Source organism: Zonotrichia leucophrys, chromosome Z (genome assembly GCF_028769735.1).
Source record: "Zonotrichia leucophrys gambelii isolate GWCS_2022_RI chromosome Z, RI_Zleu_2.0, whole genome shotgun sequence".
Lineage (NCBI taxonomy): Eukaryota > Metazoa > Chordata > Aves > Passeriformes > Passerellidae > Zonotrichia > Zonotrichia leucophrys.
The window spans coordinates 10,855,885-10,877,256 of NC_088200.1; the positions used below are offsets into that span (position 1 = coordinate 10,855,885).

Genomic DNA, 21,372 nt, shown 5'->3' on the forward strand with positions numbered 1-21,372 from the left:
AAATAACCATTGTTTAAAACCTGCACAGCAAAGTTGCCTACCATTTTTCCATAAGGAGAGGAAAGGATTATTAGTTGGCAGATATTTTAAAAAGAAAAAAGTTTGATTCTGAATTTAGTTTCTAGCCAAGGTGATATTCCAAATGTAATGCATTATAAGGAGACTGTATAGAGAAAATGTAATCAGGCTGTTAAACAGATCAACTTTGAGATAATAGCTCTGCAGCAGCACATGAAAGAATAGCATTAATTAGACCATAGTTTCAGCATGATAAAACATTATTTTTAATTAATTAATTAATTAAACTAATTAATATGAAAAATATTACTTAAAATGAAAAATAAATTAACATGAAAATAGATGAAAAAATCCCTTCTAATTCATGAATAAACAACACAATCACTCATTTAAGAAGAATATAACTATATTTTATTAAAATAATTGCTTTCAAGTAATTACAACATGTATTACAAATCAATGGTGTAACCATGAATTAAAATAATCAAACCAAAGGTTACAGTATTTAAACAACATTCTGAGAGTTTACAGGTGCTCAACAAGTAAACTGTGTAGACCTTCTGAACACAACTATAGTATCATTCTAGACAACAGATCATCCAGGTACACAAGTACACAAGTCTCACTGTTTTCAAATTAAATTTAAAATGTCAACAATTTTAAACATATAAATTACTTAAAATCAATATTATGCCAACATTTACTTGTCATATAGTTCAATTTTAGAGCACAAAAGCTTACAGTATCAGCCTGAAATTTATCTCATATGCATAGTCAGAGATTATAAACTAGCTTTTAGGTCCTTGATTTCTATTGTTTTATCAGAACGAAGTTTAGCAATCTCTTCCTTAGTAAACCCATATTCTAGAAGTATGTCTTCTGTGTGCTCTCCTACAAAAGGATCTCTTTTACATGATGGAACAGCAGGAGTCCTCGATAGAACAGGAGCAGGTCTAGGACTTATCTCTCCCGGATCATTTTTGATAAAAGAACTTCTTTCTTTGTTATGCTGATGTGAGGCAGCATCCTCGAAGGATAGAACAGGGGTCACACAGGCGTCAGTGCTATCGAATATGCTGCACCACTCAGCCTGTGTCTTCTGTGCAAATATGGATGCAAATTTTTTCTTCATTTCAGGCCAGTGGGAGAAACTCAACTGAGCAGGGAGTTCATCTAAATTTAGCCCAAGACCTGAAAGGAGAAAAGTAAAGTTTAACTATAGTACAGCTTAGATAATTCACCAAGTGCTTCTCACAACTAAGTGTATTCCTCAAGAAGACAGTATTTTGCAGGCAATACTACAGTCACTTTGAACTTTATTTGGGTATCTGTGCAGGGCAAGGAGCAGAATAATAAAATGTTCTATGATACTTGCAATTAGACTAAACTGTATCAAGTACAGCCTTTTAAGTACATAACTATAATAAGCACTCATTTGTATGAACACTTCACAGAAGCAGCAGCTGCCTCGAGGTAATAATGTCCTGAGAAAAGCTTGATAGTAGGATCATATTCTCTACCTGGCACTAGCAACACGGAAATCTGCTGAATGGATCCTGTACTACTGGGACACACATGACAGATGACAGACTTTGGACCTGGTTAGTATAAGAGTGACCTGCTTCTTCACTCCACTGTCCAAAGAGGCTCCAGCAGTGTCTCCTCTCGCTCTGCTCCAGCTCACTCCCCAGGTTCCAATTCCCTCAGCCCTTCCACTCACCAGCTGCTCAATAACTCTGCTTTCCATCTCAGCTGCAAGGCCCACCCAGGTAAGCACTAAGCACATCCCTTCTGAGACACCAGGGCAAAGCATGGGCACACAGGCCTTGTAATGACAATTTCCTAAACCAGGCAAGTCCCAGGTCTATCCCTGAACTAAGCATCCCTTCTCACTGGGGAGCTTACAGCTCTTCTGTGCTGTCAGCTTCCAATACCTCTTTCTGTTCTCATGGATTCTGCTCTCTGCAGTCTCTGCCCTTTCATTCTGCAACTTCAAGGAGATGCAAGAATTTTTATCATTTATTGTAGAGATTATCTCAAAAAGGAGGTAAAACACAAGAAAGAGAAAAGACAATTGAACTACAGTTTCAAATCGAGACAATTTCAAATGGAAACTACAGTTTCAAATGGAGGTATAAGCAGAATATATGATACTGAATAGAAATCAGAAGTGACATACTGAAGGCTGTTCTAACAGTCACATTTTGAGATCCAGGAGCATGAACACAGCAGGAAAAATTCAGAAAAAGCAGGGATACAAAAGAAGCTAGTTTGAGAAATTTGAAAGATGAGAAAACAACTATTATCCTAATGCTTCAAAGTAACAAAAAAAATTAGCTTCTTAGAAAACAGCAGTTCCCTATAAAAGGCAAAGGAAATGTATAGCTTGGGTAATAGAGGGCTGTTTGCAGGCAGAATTTATGCAGACCTCCTCTTGCCTTTAGTTGTAGATAGGCAGAAAACACCTTAAATATCTTGTCTTTCCACAGCTTCCTTACCACTGAGTGAGGTAGATATACTGCTGCTTAAACATACACGAAAGGGAGACAGTTCCTTTTCTTCTGCTCAGTAAGTTCTTTCTCTCCATTCATAAACTGTACAATACACTTGGGGCCCACAGTGCCCCCCCCCCCCAGTTTAACACAGTATTTAAGAATTTCACTGTTGATCACAAGATTATTAAACATAGTTTTGGAAATGAATACATGCTTTGAAATTGCACTTTGGTACTTCAAAGGAAAACACACAGAAATTGCCAGTCTCCAGACTCAGAAACACAGCCTTGCAATTCTTCACTCTCACAAGAAATTCATCACAGTCAAAGACAAAATAAGTATTCTCACATCTTACTAGAAAGAGCTATGGATATCAGGATAAATGATACTACAAATAATCAGTCCTCATGGTTTTATCAAGCCCTTAATGCCCTCATCAAGCACCTTAAATCACTGAACTTACACTCCTGTGTCCATAACCATTCATGTAATCCTAAATATGAGATCAGCAGAAGGTAACTCACACTGGTTGAACATCATGATCACATAAAAGCTAGCAGTATGTTCAAAATTAATTTTATTATTGATTTTCAAAGTCTTCTACTAGAGACTTACAGCGCAGTATAGTTTACTTATGAACTATGAGGAGAGGCAAATTTACCTTCCAGAAAAGGAAATACTCATTACCTGGGCTTCTGTCTCAAAGCATGAAATCTTGTCAAGTGGAAACTTTGTTTCACAGTACTCATTTTCTTATTAAGTTGGTTTGGTTTCTAGTAGCCAGTCCAACATGAGCAGAGCTCTACCATTATCCCATTACACAATTATTTTTGATCATTGTGGCAGATGGGAAGTTGGCTGAGCCTCACTGCACATTCTCTGGCAAACTGGAACAATACGCAGAACCTGGAATTTAATATTACATGCTCATTTTCTGCTTACCACTGAAGACTTCAGCTTTAAACAGGATGAGCTGAGAGCATTTAAGCACTACAGCTCCTCATTTTCCAGCCTGTGCTCACCATTTGTGGTGCAGATGAGCAGAATCAGAGCAGGAGTGACTGACTCAACAAGGAAACTATTGCAAGGCACATAATTGTCTGGGATACCACAGGAGCACAGACTTCACTCAGTGTAATCAAAAGCAAAGTATCTTTTACACAGAACATCTTATAAAGCAATCATGACTTAGTTCCAAGTCTTTTTGTTTAAATTTTCATCTAGGAGTTTTTGTATGGAAAAGCCTAATCAACCTACTTTAGCACACCTTGAAATTATTTTTGAAAACTGAAAAATTGTCTCCCTATAATAATGTAGGTTTAAATCTCCTTCAAATGCTATAGTGTATTGACATATATCCCCACATCGTTTATTGATGGAACAAACTGAAATCTCTATTTCTACAGAACTTCTTAAAAAAATCTAGCAAAATCAGGCACTGATTTCAAGAGAAAGAAACCAGCAAAATTCATTAGATCAATCAGTGAAGTCGGTTTGGTATGTCAGAAATTGAAACAGGTTTTTTTATATTATTTCAGTCATATATTTTAAAAGCAGAGTTCTGTTCAGGATTTTCTTGGTTTAACTTGCTAATTTTCTTTTCAAAAATGTATGGTCATAGCAGAGTCCTTTTGAAATTATGTTGTCATAACATGACTGAATAAAATCATCTAGCATGGGAAACCTTAATTTTGGCCTAAATAACAGCTGCAAGGCGAAGGCCATTGTTCTTTTTCTGGCTAAATAAAATTTGTTCTCAGTGCGAGAGGGAATTGAATTTCAGAATATCCCACATTTCAGAAGAAAGCAGTGGATTTTCATTAAACTTACTATGTAAAGTTTTTTCTCTGATCAAGGTTTCTGAAACTTCAGAATTTTTTAGGAAGTGAAGTTGATCAGGCCCACAGTACTACCAGGCCTCCATATGCAAATGCAAATGCAAATGCATCCATAGCTGTACTCCAAGCTGACATACTCAATTACCACAACTGCAAATGTTTTGATGCAGCAGAGATTGGCCCTCTACAGTATTTGTACGATGTTTAAGGCTTATCATAATAAATAAATGAAAATAAAACAAAACATAACATTATGTATAACTGAGTCTAAAACATAATGAGGAAACTGCCCATGTTGAATGTCTCAATAACAATGTGATATTGCACTCAGTATACCAGCAGATTTTTAATACAGTACACAATACTTAGCAATCATAAAATGGAGAGTCCTGTGGAAATCCTTGACAATTATGTAAACAAATGTTTTTTAATGGCTTCTTAATTTTTTCCTAATATTTTTTTAAACAGAAGTAATACAAATAGGAGTACTGAAAAGTAGTATGAAAGGGGTACTATAGAGTAGAAACTGAAGTTCAGTACTTCAGTGACTGTCAGTGCTTTCCACATCAATGTAAGTGGACACTAAGCTCACCTTGTGTAACTGATTTCACACCATATAACTCGGAATACAACCTGTACTCCCACCTGCTCCACAGTATTTACTGTGTTCTTCACAGCCCTTGTAGCCTGGCTGTAGCAGACTAAACACCCATTGCTGAAAAACAGAATAAACCTGCAGAAGCAATTCACAGGCCAGTTGAAAGACATGCTGTCTCTTTCTGTTGAAAGATTAAGGCTTAACATTAGTAGCAAATGTTTCTGCTATCAGATTTTTCAACAGATGCCAAGGCATTTTAGCTATTTATTGTTTGATTTTTGTAGTAATAAAATTAATACCAGCAAAAGGACTACAGCTTGTCTGTTAATAGTAAATATGCAATAGTGAGCTCAAAATACTTTTCCACTTCATCTGTTTTACACAGTTTCAGTTTTTCATAAAGCCTTTTGAAATTTATTTGAAATTTATTTAATTAATAAATTTCTGGCAATTTCTGGCAATTGCCCCTGCTGAGCACAATCTACAAAGCCAACAATACTCTCAAACTAATGTGCTCTATTTTCTTGAATTTAGTTTCCCTCTGCAGCCTCCTTAAGAACTTTCCTCACCACGTCATTAACTGCACTTGGGTCCAGCACTGGGTTCGTGCAGGAACTCTGCAGGGAAATACTGAATCAAAACCAAAAGGAAATCAGTTTTGCTTTGGCTAAGCAGAATTCTGTGAGCAGAGACAAATTGTTCAGACATCACACTCCTTTCTCAATTCTGCAGTCTTCAAATCTCCAGCTGACATCTGCAACACCCATATGGTTGTACTCTCATTCTGTGGGAGTGGCAAAACTAATGTACCCTCTGAATATGGACAGAGAGACATCAAGTGGTTTTTCAGTATATTTTATCTGGAACAGCACCAAACTGCTCACCAGCAGAAGTGACCAGAAATATGGAGAAAAGCTATGAAACGAAATGATGGAAATTGCAACTGGACCATACCATTAAACCCACTTCAAAGCTGGAGTTAATGCCTGGAACAGATGACTCAGCCTAAGTCTAAGATCCTCAGATTTGTGAAAAAGCAATACAATTCTCACAAGCATTTTTCCCTATAATATTCAAAGGCTTAAATTCTGAATTTAATTTCTGCAATAGGTATCCCAGAAAGGAAATAATCCCAAAGTCACAAGAAGGTTCTGCTGTTCTAATTTAGTGAACTATTGCTTCAGAAAGATTTAAATCATAAGTACTGAAAGGAATAAATATTTCCTATGTGAAAATCTGAACAGATCACAATATGCATCTCAAACAAAATAACAAAAAGACCAGCTACTTTAAATTCAATATTGTGAGAAAATCTTGATTTTTGTCATTTACTTTAAACAACACACTTTTACAAAATAAACAAAGGAAACTCAATGAGTGTAAACAAGCAAAGATAGTGACACAATTAATGGCAAAAAGCAAAATTTCCTCAAAGACTGCAGCATATATGTTGGATGTTTTAAATATGGCAGAAACAGACTGAAACACATGCAACAATGACTGCAGTTGTTGTCTACTTACAAGTGGATACACACTAGTTATTTCCTGCTGGAATAACTATTTTTGAAACCTCAGCTGTTAAAATCAAGCAACTTCTCTGCACTGTAAACATAAGGAGTACTTTCAAACATGAAAATGAAGTTGTCCAGTGTGGGTGCCCCAACATAAGCAGAAGAATTCACAGTTGCTCTAAGTTCCAAATTTCTGAGAAACAACTACAAGAAAACCAGAATTTTAGCACTTTCCTTAGTAGAGAGTCATCTAAAGAAGACAGAGACCATCAGTGACCAAGTTATATCACCTGGCCACTGGTTTCATCCATCACAGGCTTATCTTTAGATAACCTGGCTGAAAGGGGAGAGCCCAAGTCTTGCCCCATAACAAAGATCAATAAAAGATAGCAGGACTGTCCAGAAAAAGTTGACAGAGACACACAAACAGAACCACACCCCATTGCAGAATTTTGGTGCTTTTTGGACAAGCACAGATTCTATCCCAGTCCTGTAGCTTAATTGTGATTCAACATAGTCTCCAAAGAATACTGCAGGCCATGCATACTGCAGGCCAGTGTTTGATCACTTAAGCCAAACATATGGGTACTTGAGTATGCAGCCTTATTTTTTTTCTCATCTGCTTTGTACTGAATACAAGGACTTTCCCTGAAGATATTTATTGGAATTCCAAATTACCTAACTCCAAGGGCAAGGGCTTGCATTTTATTTTGATACAATTTTAAATTTACTTTTGTTCTTCAACTTTCTTTTCAAGGTCAAGTTGCTTACAAATTGAATTCACAAACAAGTTATTCTCAGGACAATGAGAGACAAAAAAGCATCATCCTCTTCAGCCAAGAAAGTGACATTTCCAAACGTGACATTTGATCTGTCCAACATAATGCTGGACATGTCCCTGAGTCACACCAGAAGCCTTCCTCATGTATTTCACGTAGCAGCATACCCCAATTAAGATATTCCACAAAACTGCACGGACTTTTTTAAGCTACAAGAGAAGCAGCCATTCACAGCTACAGCTGCACAAGAACCTGGGGAGCATGACAGGCTGCAAGAGACAAAGCCAAAGAATAAAGAACAATCTTTGGGATCCTGCTCACCAAAGGCATACCCCACCTTACAACCCCATAACACAAGAAATACAAGAGCTGCAGATGAGAACAATTGCTTGCCCTCAACTGCCCAATGCGCACCCTGTCCCTGAGCAGTGACCACCCACCAACCTCCCTTCCAGTTTTATTTCTGAGCATCATGTCCTGTGGTACAGAATGTCCCTCTGGTCAGCTGGGGTCAGGTGTGCTGGCTGTGATCCTTTCCCATTTCTTGTGCAGCCCCAGCCCTCTCACTGGTGCACTGGGGTAAGGAGGAGAAAAGTCCTCAGTGCTGCGCAAGAGCTGCTCACCAGTCTCTGAAACACTCCTGTGTAATGGCACTGCTTCCAGAACAAACCCAAATCACAGACCCCTGATAGCTACTGTGAAGAAATTCAGTGCTATCCCAAGGCAAAACCAGTACAAATTGTAGCATGGATACAATTCAAGGAATGCTAAAATTCAAGGAAAAATCAGGGGGAAAGAGACGGGGCAAGAATAAGGAACTACTCCCCTGGCATGCTCACTGACTGGCCACATGAGCTATGCGTCGAATAATGCGGTTCACAAAACACCGGGACCGCCCACTTTAGGAATCCTTTGCTGACACTCCTTGAACTCATTAACCAAAGCTAAAACTAAATTGAGAACTTCTTATAGCCTTCATAGTCTGTGCAAAGACTAAATTCTTTCAAGATTTTTTTTATATTTTCATAAATTCTGTATGGAAAGCATGGCAATCTACCAGAGAACCACAACAGAAAAAAAATTTAATTAAATAACCAATAAGAAGCAAAGAGTCCATGGGATAAAAGGGTTGAAGCACAAAACAAGTTCAGAAGTAAAGATGCACCTAAACATTTGTTTTAATTTCATACAGTTAAACATTTTGCATAGCCCATTCTAATTTCTTGAAAAGATAAATCATGATTTAAGGTGATATTTAAAGAGCCTTAGTCAAATATAAATATTATATCCACAACTAGACACTAAAAGCAGTCTGAAATTGTGTGGAGAAAATTAATTATTTAAGCAGAATTTGCTTCCACAATAATTTTTTCTGTCAAGAAATACTAAAACTACTTACTGTGAACATTCCTTTCTGAAACAATTTAAATAGGTTTTATTTTTAATTACAGTACAAATAATAGAAATTTTTTGAAATTCTATTTGCAATTGCAAAGAATTAGATCTTTTTAAAGTATAAGTATCATTTAAACTAAGTGATTTGCAGAAAAAGTTTTTTAGTGCATCAGTGACATCATGAACCACCATTACAATAACTCCAAATGAAGACTTGCAATTTAAGTGTAGCTGCTGGGGGTGAAAAGGAAATAAATTAATGGCTAGAAAGACAATGAACTGTTACACAACTACCCAACTGGCTTCAGGAAGTGTTTGGCTTTTGCAAAGGAATCACATTTCCCATTTCTTAGGAGGAAGTTTTTTACTGAAAGAGTGACAAAGTTCTGGAATGGTCTGCCTGGGAAGGTGGTGGAGTCACCACCCCTGGGTGTGCTTAAAAGAAAGACTGGATGTGGCACTCAGTGCCATGGATAGCTGAGGTGCAGGGCATGGGCTGGACTCGATGACCTGGAAGGTCTGTGAACCATGCATCATGAATCAAAACCAACTGTGAAAGAATTCTCTCAATCATGCTTTGCTGTTATAAAACAATTGCTCCAACTTACTCACCTTTTATTAACTGGTTATAAAATTTAGGCTCAATGGCACCAACCGCCATGTATTTTCCATCAGAGGTCCTGTAGGTTTCATAAAAAGGTGCACCGCTATCTAGCAGGTTTTCACCTCGAGGTTGGCCCCAAAATCCCAAATTTTGTGACTTCCACAGGAAAGAACTTAGGTATGATACTCCTTCTACCTTGAAGATTTAGAGAAAAAAAAAAAAAGGTCCAGTAAATTAGCTGGCATGTTACCTAAACTCTGTATAAAACAAAGCAACAAAAAGCTATTACCAGTTCTGCCTTTTGCTAAGATTTTTAATGACAGAACCTCTGGTAAGGTTCTGTCATTAACCATTTCTTAAAATTTTCAATTACTGTTTACACTGCATATGTGAAATCATCTAGAATTAGAGAATAAGAAAGAACATAAATGTAGTCAGGCAGCTTCAGATGGACAACACACCTTCAATGCACAAAGCTTCCTCATTTAGCAAGTTTAGAGAATGAGTGAGTAATTTCAAGTGAGGGAAAAGCTTCTTGCCTCTATATAACATTAAGCATCAGACAGCTGTCACATCTTCTAAACCTCCTGAAACAAGGTATCTGTACCAATCCCATAAATACCAAATTTTTATCTCCTTTAAATACACTGATTATAGGAAGACTGCTATTTTTAGCAGAAAATTTGAAGGAAATAAAATCTTCAATACTAAGCTAAAACAAAAACTATTCTCCCACTGTCATCACTGGCAGCTACACACACAGCAACAGAATCTCTACATAGACAAGACTTTGATGAATACAGTGCTAGAAAACATGATTAATCCCATTCCAAACTGCTCCTCAAATTTTTGTCTTTGTGCAGTACACCTAGATGAAAATTCAGTTTGTTCAGCTTTTCAATTACCAAGAGTGTACAAGTCTTTAAAAACAAATCACATACTACAGTTTTGCTTATCAGCACAATTAAATTTCTTTCAAATGTATTGAAATTACTGCAAGCAAAGATAAGCCAGCTAATAGTGTATGGCCAGAAACATACCAGCAGAACAGATTAAAACCTGAGATGTATTATTCTGAGTATCACTTGATTAATGCATTTTCAGCTGCATAAAACTAAACTAATACTGTCTATAGAAAAAAGCATAGATACTGTGTCAAAAAAAAAAAAGGTTACTAAATTTTCATGCAGAAAGATCTATTACTTTATACCTTTCTATGCAAAAATTTTAAACATGCAAATTGCTGAAGCATGCAGTCAAGAGGGCTTCTTCATTTAATGTGTGTTACTTGGGCTCTGCTTCAAGGACAGGAATACTTCTATCCTCACTGCCACATGTTAAAGTCAATTAAAGTACTTTCATATGAGAAAATACCACATACCTTCATCTACATATCTGCAAAATTATTGCAGGGATGTTAAAATAAAGTTTGTTTTACTAATGACCTGATCTTGCACTGCTCATATTAACAAAAAATAACAAAAAGCACTGAAAGTAAGGAAAATAAAAGATGGGGAAAACATTAGAATAAGCCCTAATTGAAAATTAGATTTTGGTGCTGACAAAACTCTTAGTCAGCAGCTGTACAATACCTATGTGCTACTTACCCAGGAAACACTTAAAATAAAACAGCACATTTGGTTTTGACTGGTACAGGGAGTTCAGAAATATCCCTGTCTGGGCAACTGGACAGTTAGGTTCTGCCTGAGGCCCACCACAATTCAGAGACAAATAAAAAAAGTGTCTTAACATCTGCACCAGACTTCCAAAGGCATGTAAAAATAACATCACACACTCACTAATGTGGTCACTTTCTTTTACAACATGAAAAGGGTAACATGGAGAGACTCCACTTAAGTCTAATTGCAGAATGATTATAATAACAGTTATGTGTTTCATGTCTCCCTCACGTTAGAGAACATCTGCAGTCTCTGAAGCAGGCACAAGAATCCAGAGGCATCACCCTAATGGGTGACCTGTCAGCTCCACAAGCCTTCTGTTCTTTCCACAGACTGAAAACAGCTCAAACAAAAGCGGGAATGAATCCATACCAAGCTAAACTATCCTCGTGACTGATGCAGGCTCCTAGGATGTGGGAGTTTTGGTTTTGAGTACCTCCAGGCTGAGAAAAACCTGGAACCTCAAGTCTTGTTGCATTGCTAAATGCTCCTGCCACGAGACTCTTATGCAAGCTATTGCTATCAGCATGCTTTCCTGTGGCTGTCTTTTCACAAAGAGTGAGTTATGCTCAGTCAGATGCCCACCACCAGCAGAAGGCTCTGTGGCTGAAACTCTAGTGAACCCCAGCCGTGGGCCTGACTCACATGCCTCTGTTCCAGCGTGGTGCAAGAATGCAGAGGTACAATTCTGCCTACTGTGTCACATCGCAGTGTTCACCCCACATGGCATCTGGCTTCCTGAAGGACAGCCATGATCCCTACAGGGTCAATGAGAAGGGACAGCAACCAGCAGGAATCAACTCAGGCCAGGAACAATTCTTATGAGACAGATGGATGAAATGCTGAACCCAGTGCCTACTTTTTGCACAGTTTCTACTATAGAAAATTCTACCATGTGTCTGAGTCTTTAACATATTCAGACTACCTAAACTGTACAACAGCTTAAGTAAAGGGTCTCTTAAACAAAAAACAGTCTTAAAACAAAACAGCTGAAATGGCGCAGTGTTGTGATTTTTAAAACAATTCCTTCCACAAAAAAAATAACTCAGGTTACAGGCTCATCCACCAGTCAATTTAATGCAGTCGTTACTGCTGATGATGCATGGATAATTTTTATCAACGATGTCACTGAAAGTCTATTCAAGAAATGGGGAATATGACCAAATATCAGGTAAAGTACATCTTGTGGTACTAGACAATATTCTGTCCATGTCATAGGTCACCAGGCACATCAGCAGGGAACTGTAAATTCCACAATTCTGATAAGACAAGAAAAAACTGGAAGAGACCATCTTAAGGGCTTAAAAAAGCCCCACAACACATTCCACTCCAAATGAGCTACAAATGTCATTAGAACATTAGCAGACTTAACTGACTTCTCTTCTAACAAATTCCTTTAATTCTCTGAATTTTGATAAGGAAAATTTGATAATACTACAAACTACAAGAAATATATTTTTAAGTATTTGAAGGCTTGTCACAATTCTCCACAGTCTTTCTTTCACAAATACACAATCTCCTCCAATTCTTCTTTTAGGTCATGCTTCTAGAGTCATAATTTTTGCTGTGCTACTTGGGCTTCCTCAAATTAGCAACTTTGAAAAATGATGGTCAGCGTCCAAAACATTATTTTGCTGAGACTTCATAAACATTGACTAGGTTAGAATAATTGCTTCAGAAACTTTGCTGGCTCTATTTCCTGTTTATACATCCTAATACAGTATGTATGTGTTTTGTAAAAGCATGATATTGTTGACTCATGTTCAGCTTGTGACTACTACGAACCCCCAGGATTGTACTTTAGCCAATTGTTCTCTCACTGTTACTACATTTGTGCAGCAAATTGTTTCTGCCTACAAAGGACCACGGAGCAGCAATGTCTGTGAATGGCAGCCAGTTCTTTCAGGTCACTGCTCCTATCTGAAAAGGTAATTTTCAATTCTAACCCAAGTCCAGCACACTTGTAGTCCTTCACATACGTGTATCATCTGTAAATTTACTAAACACAGTCGCTCATCTATCATTCAGCTTATTGACAAAAACAAAAGGAAAAAAGTCCCAACAAACATCTATAGAACTCCATTAGTTAAGTTTTTCATTTTGGCAATCAGCTACTAAAAACTTTTGCTGCAGTAAAAACATTAGTCCTGTTTTGCACTGTTCCCATAAAATTTTGATCTAGACCACAATGCCATGGACTGCTTCTGAAAACATCATGTGAATTTGTAAAAAACTTACCAAAATCAAGAAATCCAACATCTCTTGCTGCTCTACTCTCTTCAAGACCCCTTCAACAAGGAGATTTGTTTCAATTAATGTAATTTTTTTTTCAATTTATATTTAAGGCCAAACCTGAGTCTTCACTAAGGTAGTATGCCTCAAACGGAGGTCAAATTTTAACTGCAACACTCTTTAAAAAGAAAAATGGAAGAAAAAGAGAGGAACAACAACTGTAGATAACATAAGTTTCAAAAATTAATGTAAATAGTTATTTTTCCTCTGTGTTTAAGTGGGTGGCCTTCAGTGGAAAAATATTCATTAAGCTAATTTAGTCTTTCATTTATTTTACAGCACAAAGTGTCTGAAGTTGACTTCTTGGCAATGATCCACAGGCAATGTAACTATCCCAGGGAACAGTGTTTCTAAATAAGATATCACCTGTCACAAATTCATAAGAAGATGTATCTTGAAGAAAGCTAATGCGATTTTACTCCAAGAGTACCGCAATTTTTGCTGTTATGCAGTAAGCCAGTTGTTTACTATACACCCTATCTCCATACACCACACTTACTCTTCAAATACATAGTGCTAATACTTTGTGAAGTAGGCAGACAGGCAAAAGCAGGGAGAGGGGAGAGGCTGCAGTATGGGTTCCATGACATAAGGATGTTATGGTAGCAGTGACACATGAAAATTGCTTGCATGTGAAGGAACAGCCATTTTATGAGATCACTCCCTTTCCCAACTTCTCAATTCTAAACCTTACAACGTCCTCCCCTTCCCAGATTTAGAGTAGGAGAACACCCAAGCAAGCCTAAGAAACCCCAAGTTCCTTGAGAACTTACCATACTTGCATCAATGACCTGCCCTTTGCCAGATTTGGCACGTTCAAAGAGGGCTATAACAATGCCCAGTGCACACATGACACCTCCACCAGCAAAATCAGCCAGAAGGTTTACAGGTGGAAAAGGATTTTCATTCTTTCTACCCAGCTTTGACAGCACACCTGACAAAAGAGAAAACAAAGCAAGGATAAGCATAAAATTATTATAAACATTCATTTCTACAAGTAAAAGTTTCATTCTTTTCAAACCATGCAAATAAATAAGGTATAAAGCAATCTTCTAATGTTTCCTATTTCTGCTTGGCTGACTCTTTAATTCTCAGAAGAGTGAAAATATATGAAATCACAATAGTGAAGATGTAATTAATTAAAGAGATTAACAAAACTCTCACAGCTAAACATTGATATTTTGACTAAGGAGGGACAAAATTTTAGTTTAAATAAAATTTTATAAAAATCCAACCCTGCATGCAGTAATTCTATATTAGTACTTTGTACATGCATTGGATCTCACCCATAAAGAGGCACTATGAATATGTCTCAAAGCCACTTTGATAAAGTGTTCTTCTTTGAATATTTTAAAACAAAAATGCAGATGAACAGTCCTATGAGCTCATAAAAAAGGAACTAATAATCATAACAAAGGATGTCACACTGACAACTGTGCTTCAGTCCTATCCTCTCTCTCCAACTATGTCTGGGAAAAAAAAGGTTGCACATAGGAACAGGTGACTAACTCAGGAAGGTTATCTCTGATTGCATGCAATGTAAACACAGGGAACCTATGTTTATACCAGCAATTATGCAGAAACAAACAGAATTAGAGCAAAGGCTAAGCCAGTTTACTTCAGTCAGAGCTTTGAATTTCTTAGCATTTCTCTGCCACCCTGAGCAACCTCCATACTGTAACCTTAGTCTTTATAGCTGCCACACAGCAATTCCCTTTGGGCAAGCAAGAAACTGCAGTGTGATCACCCCTCTCCTGTGTCTGCGGCTGGAGACTTGCAGAACACACAGTCAGAAATTCCTGAGAATTGCACGGTTCTGATGGACTGTTTAATTAACAAATAGTCTAATGCACTTCCTATGGGCAACAAAGTGCACAGTATAGTAATTTCCAAATCCTGTAGTGCAGGAGTAAAACCCCTGCTGCTGCCTAAAACCATCCTTTTAATAGTTTAAAAAGTTGTCACAGGCACCAGAAAATTAATATACCGACTTTAGAGTTCCTAACACAAAATATTTTTCTACTTAAAGGAAGACAAAGCTTACTAGAAAAATACTCAAAATATGAGATCTCATTTTTGAGGAATGACACCTCTCAAACACCTTGCTCTATTTCTTTTTAATAGGCAGAAAAACTTCATCTGTGAAATTTCAAGCAAAATTATTTTACGAAGCTATCACTAACCAAAAGACTGATTAAATCAGTTCCAGAGCTAAAAAATCACTCTATTTGTAAACCAGAAAGTAGTACAAACTAAGGTAGGGATGGACCATGCTGTTTCAGTACCAAGTCTTTCCCTCCACTAATAGATAAAAATACCCTAATTCTTTGAAATTATCTTAACATGAAGTCGAAGTGTTTCAAATGAGACATCTTTTCTTTAATCTTTTCTACTCTCTAACAATTTTCCATGAGGGAAGACTGAATCCATCTCTAAAGAAATTTAATTCCACATCATTATGACTGCTCATAGTAGCAGATACCAGATCACCACGTTGGCATCGCCTCTGCTCCGTCCCTTTCTTGGAGCTACAAGAACTACTTTATCCAGTGGGAAGCCCAGAACTTTTGGGCCACTTTCCTCCTTCACAGGCATCAGTGACAGAAAGCAGTGTGAAGAGCAGGAGGTAGGGCCATGCATGGATGGGCAGCACCTGAGGTGTGTATTTTGTTTCTGTTTGCTACTGCATACTTGTAAAGCCATACCACTTAAAACCAGTGTAATGTCCACAACACCTTAATGAAATGTAGCATTTCCACTTTATTTGAAGCCTACTTCCTTTCAGTTGGGATCAGTGGAGACATATTTACAAGCAAAAACGCACAAGATCTCAATTGTCTTGTGCTGCCTAGTTTTTCTATGCTCAAAAAAATCTGCTCACCAGCACATAAAATAACCTGCAGCCCTTTCAGGATTATAAGTATACAGAGTTTCTAGGAGAGGGGCACTGAAGAAAATATTCAGTCATCTCGTCAAATAAATATTCGGATACTTTATTCAGATAGAATAGCACCAAGGAAGGAAAATAATGTACAGCCTGGGAAGACATGCTGATCCAGCCTGTAACAGTTTGCTGCTGCTGGAAAACATGTCCAGTACATGTTTCCTCCTTTGGTGTGCTGACTGTTGGTTGGATCCCTCATTGAATGCTTCACCTTAACAACCTGGCAAAGACACCCTCATTTGTTCTGGCCAGTTTCTGATTTGTGAGGAAGTTTACAGAGGGGCTAGGCAAGTGCCAGAGCTGACTGAAAGCATCAAGGAAAAGCACAGAGAAAGGAAAGCCCCATTTCACTGACAGCAACACTTCAGATCAGCTGTTTTATCAGACTGCACGTCAGATAAATTTTGAGCTACCTGCTTTCATCAAGTTCTTGAGTCTTGATCAAAGGGAGGAAAGATGCTTTATTTAGCAGGAAATTTTACAGCCTACCTGATAAAGCCACGTAATTGATGTCATGACCCGCAGACTTGGCATATTTTCCTGTCTGGCCAAAACCAGTAAGTCTAGCATAGATGAGTCTGGGATTCTCCTGTAGAAGGACCTCTGGGCCAAGCCCAAGTCTTTCCATGACACCTTCAAAAGACATAAGTAAGGAATTCAAATTCACATTTAATAATTCACAAAACATAATGGTTCAAAGTTAGATTATGCAACAGCAGAACTGCACTTTTTGAAGTAGCACATTCTACTTCAGTACCCATGTTACAACACGAACATTATCAATTACCAACATACTGCATAAATTTTTAATATAAACCAAGCAGAAATTAGGCTTTAGGGGATCTTTTTTCAGCTTTTATTCCTGTTTTACCACTGGATGAGAAAGCCATCCAAGGCTAGTAAAACAAGGAAAAAAAAAACATTTTCTGTATCCAAATCCCTTGAATATTCATCTATACTTTTCTGCAATATACCTTGCTCACCATTTCTCAGTAGCTCTTGTTCCTGTGTGTTTTAACGCACTGATGTGACTGGACCATGCCACTATTCCACAGATGATCTGTAGGAACCATGCGCCAGTAAATGGGCTCTTTTTTAATGCAGGGAATAAGGAACTTTTAGAATCAGTGGTATATAAGCTGAATAAGCATGGATTTACAGAAATCAAAGCTAAATTTTTAATCTTGCAGTGGTTTTAAGAGAAGAAATTTGAATTGCAAATGTGAATTGTACTTTCTTACTGGTTCAGTGCAGTTTGGTCAGACTTTTATCAATAGTCTATAATGGTACTGCAAGGCCACATATTTTAGAATTGATGGGATAACATAACTTCAATTCCTACTCCACCCCAAAATCTGTAATTCCAGCTTGTTTCACAAAATTAATCTATATTTTTACTACACCACCAACTTCATACAGATCAATTTCTACTGCACTAAATACTGGGCAGCTGCAAATGATTACTCCCAAGAAGAAAGCAGTGACATTTGGCAAAATGCATGATTTTCAAGCGCACAAGTGGAAACAACAGACAAATAACCCCTCTGTTGTCACAAAGTCATTGCTGTAAAGTCACACATGCCCTGCAAGAAACTGTTCTGCAGCTCGGGCCCTCAGCTTCTCACTGTTTTCCAGCAGTCTCATGAACTACTCTTATGTAGCTCACTTACAGGCCCTTCCAACCTAGTATCTATTCACAAAATTGCCTGTACTTCCAGCCGTGAAAAAAAACCCAGCAAATGCCCATAAGACCAAAGAAAACAAAATTTCATGACAAAAAAACCAGGAGACTAACTACAAGGCAAAAGTGGAATTTAACTTCTTCCTTTTTCTTTCTGCTGAGCTTCTGGGGAGTAAAACAAACAAGGTAAGGTGAGGTATGGTGAGGTAAGGTCAGAATAAACCCATTTTCTGAAGAAAAATAATTACTTGTGACACACAATCTGTCCATGATGTATGATGTCTAAACAATAGTCTCCTATTTCTAAACTGTCTGTAAAATCTCCAAAACATTTCAGCTAGCTCCTCAATGAAGCATGATTACAGAATGGTTTGGGTTGGAAAGGACCTGTAAAAGTCACTTACTCCAAGCCCCTGTTGGGAGCAAAGACATCTTCAACTAGATTCGTGTACACAAAGCCCTGTCCAACCTGACCTTAATGGCATTTTTTCTAACAGCACCCTCAAGGAGCACGCAGGGCTTATAAATGGAGGGGACATGGACATGGTAAACCTGAAACGTCTATTAATCTTAAAATGGCATCAATTTTGCTACTGAAAATCAGACATTATGCATCCCTATACGTGGCCAATTAGTAAATATGCATACTTTAATTAAAAAATGTACTGAAAGTTCTCTTTAAAAAATCAGTTTTGAAAAATTGAAAAATTCTGTAATTGAGTATTTGAAGAATTTTTGTCTTTTAACCTAATGTTAAAAAGGAAAGTCCTTGCAAAAACACAAGGAAGTTTTTCATAAAGTAGATTTAATACTGGCAGGAAGTGATCAGTTTGTAGAATGCAACTTCCTAAAATTAAACATGATGTTTAAAGATGAAGACTGTAGTTCATACCTGGATTTGGTCCTGAATCAGAGTAACCCTGTATAACATAATCATACTACTCTATTTAACACACTCAACTCTTATATTCCTCTCCCTGGGATCTGTGCTTTGTAAATGTGTACCCATAATGTCAGATCTCCTGTCTTCAGAGGAACTCTGAAGATCAAACTCTGACCGGCAGAGCAACAATGGAGTTGCACTTTAGCAACAGGCCTGCATATCACGCAGGATGGTGCCCCCAGCTCGGTGTGACCCCTCGGCTCGGACACCCTTCTGCTCATTCAGGGCTCCAAGCCCGGTGCGACCCCTCGGCTCGGACACCCTCCTGTTTGCCTAGGGTTAGCAGCTCGGTGTAACCCCCCGGCTCAGACACACCCTTCTGCTCATTCAGGGCTCCAAACCCGGTGTGACCCTTCGGCGCGGACACCCTCCGGCTCCTCCAGAGCCCGGCCGGGAGCACGGCCCTGTCTGAGGGCTCTCGGCGGTTCCTCCTTGTGGTTTCACATGGCGGCTGCACTGCACAAATCCCCCACACAGCATGCGCCCCTAGCGCCTCCGGAGCTGCTCCCTGCCCGCTTCCCATTCAGAATCGCAGAGGCCACAGACAAACGGGAGGCCCTCAGCACGGGACCCGCGGCCCCGCAGCTCCAACCTCCCCCTCGTTCCCCACGGCCCGGCCCGGGCTGCCGCGGCCGCAGCGCCGCCCCGGCGCGGTTCCCGGCAGTCGGGGCCCCTCACCGTGGCGGAAGGGCTCGATGAGCACGTCCGCCGCGCCGCACAGCCGCCTCAGCACCGCGGCGCCCTGCGGCTGCTTCAGGTCTAGCGCCAAGGAGCGCTTCCCGCGGGCCTGCACGTCTCCGTGCACTAAGGCCGCAGCGGACTGAGACGGGCGGTCGACTCGCACCACCTGCGCCCCGAAGTCGGCGAGGATCATGCCGCAGAGCGGCGCGGGCGCCAGCCCGGCGAGCTCCAGCACCCGCACCCCGCTCAGCGCCATCGTCACGGCCTCCTCTGCCGCTGTCGAGCACCCATAAACCGATCGCGGAGGCGGCCCGCCCCGCCCGCTCCCGCGCGGCCCCGGGGCCGGGGCGGGCTCCTGCCGCCCCTCGCTCGGAGGCACCGGCCCCGCTGCTCCGGGTGTTCACCCCGAGCCCTGATCGCCCGCGGGCGGCTCCACTGCCCTCCGCGCCGGCTCGTGGTGAGGAGGCGTAGGCGTTCTCTTGCTGCGGGATCGGCATGCAGCTGCTCTTGGGGGAATCTCCCTGTCCGACCATGCAGGAGCCAGCCCCCCTGGCCGTCAGACCCGCACCACCGGAGCTGGCACCGAGGCCCTTGGCAGCCGCGCAGCCCCCCACACTCACACTGGCTCTCCCATAGCAGAGGCCCAGACGAGCAAATCCTTCAAATAATTTAATCATGATGCAATAACCAAACAGCAAAGAGTGATCCGCTGCCTCCATGTAGGGACCCCGAACAAAGGAAACCATGGGCTTTTACATCCCTACAGCCCAAGGGCAGGAAAGTCACAGAATCACAGAACCGTTCAGGATGGAAGGGACCTCCAACATCGTCAAGTCCAGCCTCTGAAGTCTGAGGCTGGGTGCCATCGTGTCCAGCCGGTCTCCTGGCCGGGCCACAGGTTCCTGTGCCTGTTGTTAGGAAAAAGGTCAGCAGTCCTCGGCCTGGGCTCCAGCCATGCCCGGGGCACCTGCATGGGCCATAACCCCCACGCCCAAGGCCCCCAGGTCACAGGGTGGGATATTAGCAGGACACGTGATTAAAACTTGGGGTTTCTTTCCACCAGATGTTTCCTCAAAGAGGGCGGCCTGGCCCTGTTATTCTTGTGGCATCAGCTGCTTGCAGGAACCGACATAAATCCAGAAAGGATAATGAAATCTTTGGCATTGTATTGACACAGCTTTTCAAACTTAGGCTCTGCTCCCAGTATTTCTGCTTACCGGGATACAGACAGAGCATCTCATGCTGACATTATAAATTTCTTTTAATTGGTTAGACTGTGAAAACCTGTAAAGGCTGCTAACTTGAATGCAGAAATTTTTCCCATTCTACAATAACAGGTCTGTTATGTACCCTTCATTTTCTGTGCAGACACCAGGTCCTGTAATGCAGGGACTGATTATGTCCACTACTATGGTGCTACCCACAAGAAATGGCCAGGAGAAAAGTATTTGCATTTTCATTCAAATGAAGCTGGCTAGTTTTGTTTGTTATCCATCTCCCTTAGAGACGCCATTCCATGTAAGGGTTTGTTTTCAGAGACATTAGGATGTTACTGTGACACTGTGTTTCTCTAACTAATTTTCAGTTTCATTTGTCTCCTCACACCTTCAGGTCTTGGAGTTTATGTTGAATACGAACAGGCAATTTCTGTTGTATCACCTTTGATTTCACCTGATGCTCTTTAGTTTACCCCATCTATATAACAGCATAATCACACACTGGAAAATGTCTGGATTTTGCTATGGTTTAACTGAGCAGTCCTTTGCACCTGCTGTTTAGTTGTCATCCAGAATTACAGCGAGTGATCCGTGGCAGAAACATTTAAGTCAGAACCCTATTAAGTTAGTTCAGTCTCAGGGAGGTGAGGGCAGCATTTTATGAGCATTAACTCCAGTTTGAAAAATTGGATTTTAC

At 39.9% G+C, this 21,372-nt stretch overlaps 1 protein-coding gene across 2 annotated transcripts; it reads right to left on the reverse strand.

Annotated features, from left to right (window-relative positions):
* Positions 1-406: 406 nt before the first annotated feature.
* On the reverse strand, positions 407-19,772 carry AMACR (alpha-methylacyl-CoA racemase). 2 transcript variants are annotated; one of them, XM_064735748.1, is made up of 5 exons: positions 19,456-19,772; positions 16,643-16,786; positions 13,983-14,143; positions 9,247-9,433; positions 407-1,209 (listed from the first exon to the last, which is right to left on the reverse strand). In XM_064735748.1, the coding sequence occupies exons 1-5, from the start codon at positions 19,712-19,714 to the stop codon at positions 800-802; spliced, it is 1,161 nt and encodes a 386-aa protein (XP_064591818.1). In that variant the 5' UTR covers positions 19,715-19,772; the 3' UTR covers positions 407-799. The 2 variants fall into 2 exon arrangements, with proteins under 2 accessions (XP_064591818.1, XP_064591819.1); XM_064735749.1 differs by lacking the exon at positions 19,456-19,772 and adding an exon at positions 19,093-19,373 and having other exon boundaries at positions 410-1,209.
* Between the last annotated feature and the right edge of the window lie 1,600 nt (positions 19,773-21,372).

What these genes read in the sequence shown, in the direction of transcription:
- AMACR (XM_064735748.1), bottom strand. Translation starts at nt 19,714, where the DNA reads ATGGCGCTGAGCGGGGTGCGGGTGCTGGAGCTCGCCGGGCTGGCGCCC. An exon ending in CAATTACGTGGCTTTATCAG is followed by an intron (nt 14,144 to 16,642) that starts GTAGGCTGTAAA and finishes CTCTTTTGTCAG; the next exon opens with GTGTGCTGTCAAAGCTGGGT. An exon ending in AGGTCATTGATGCAAGTATG is followed by an intron (nt 9,434 to 13,982) that starts GTAAGTTCTCAA and finishes TAAATCTTCAAG; the next exon opens with GTAGAAGGAGTATCATACCT.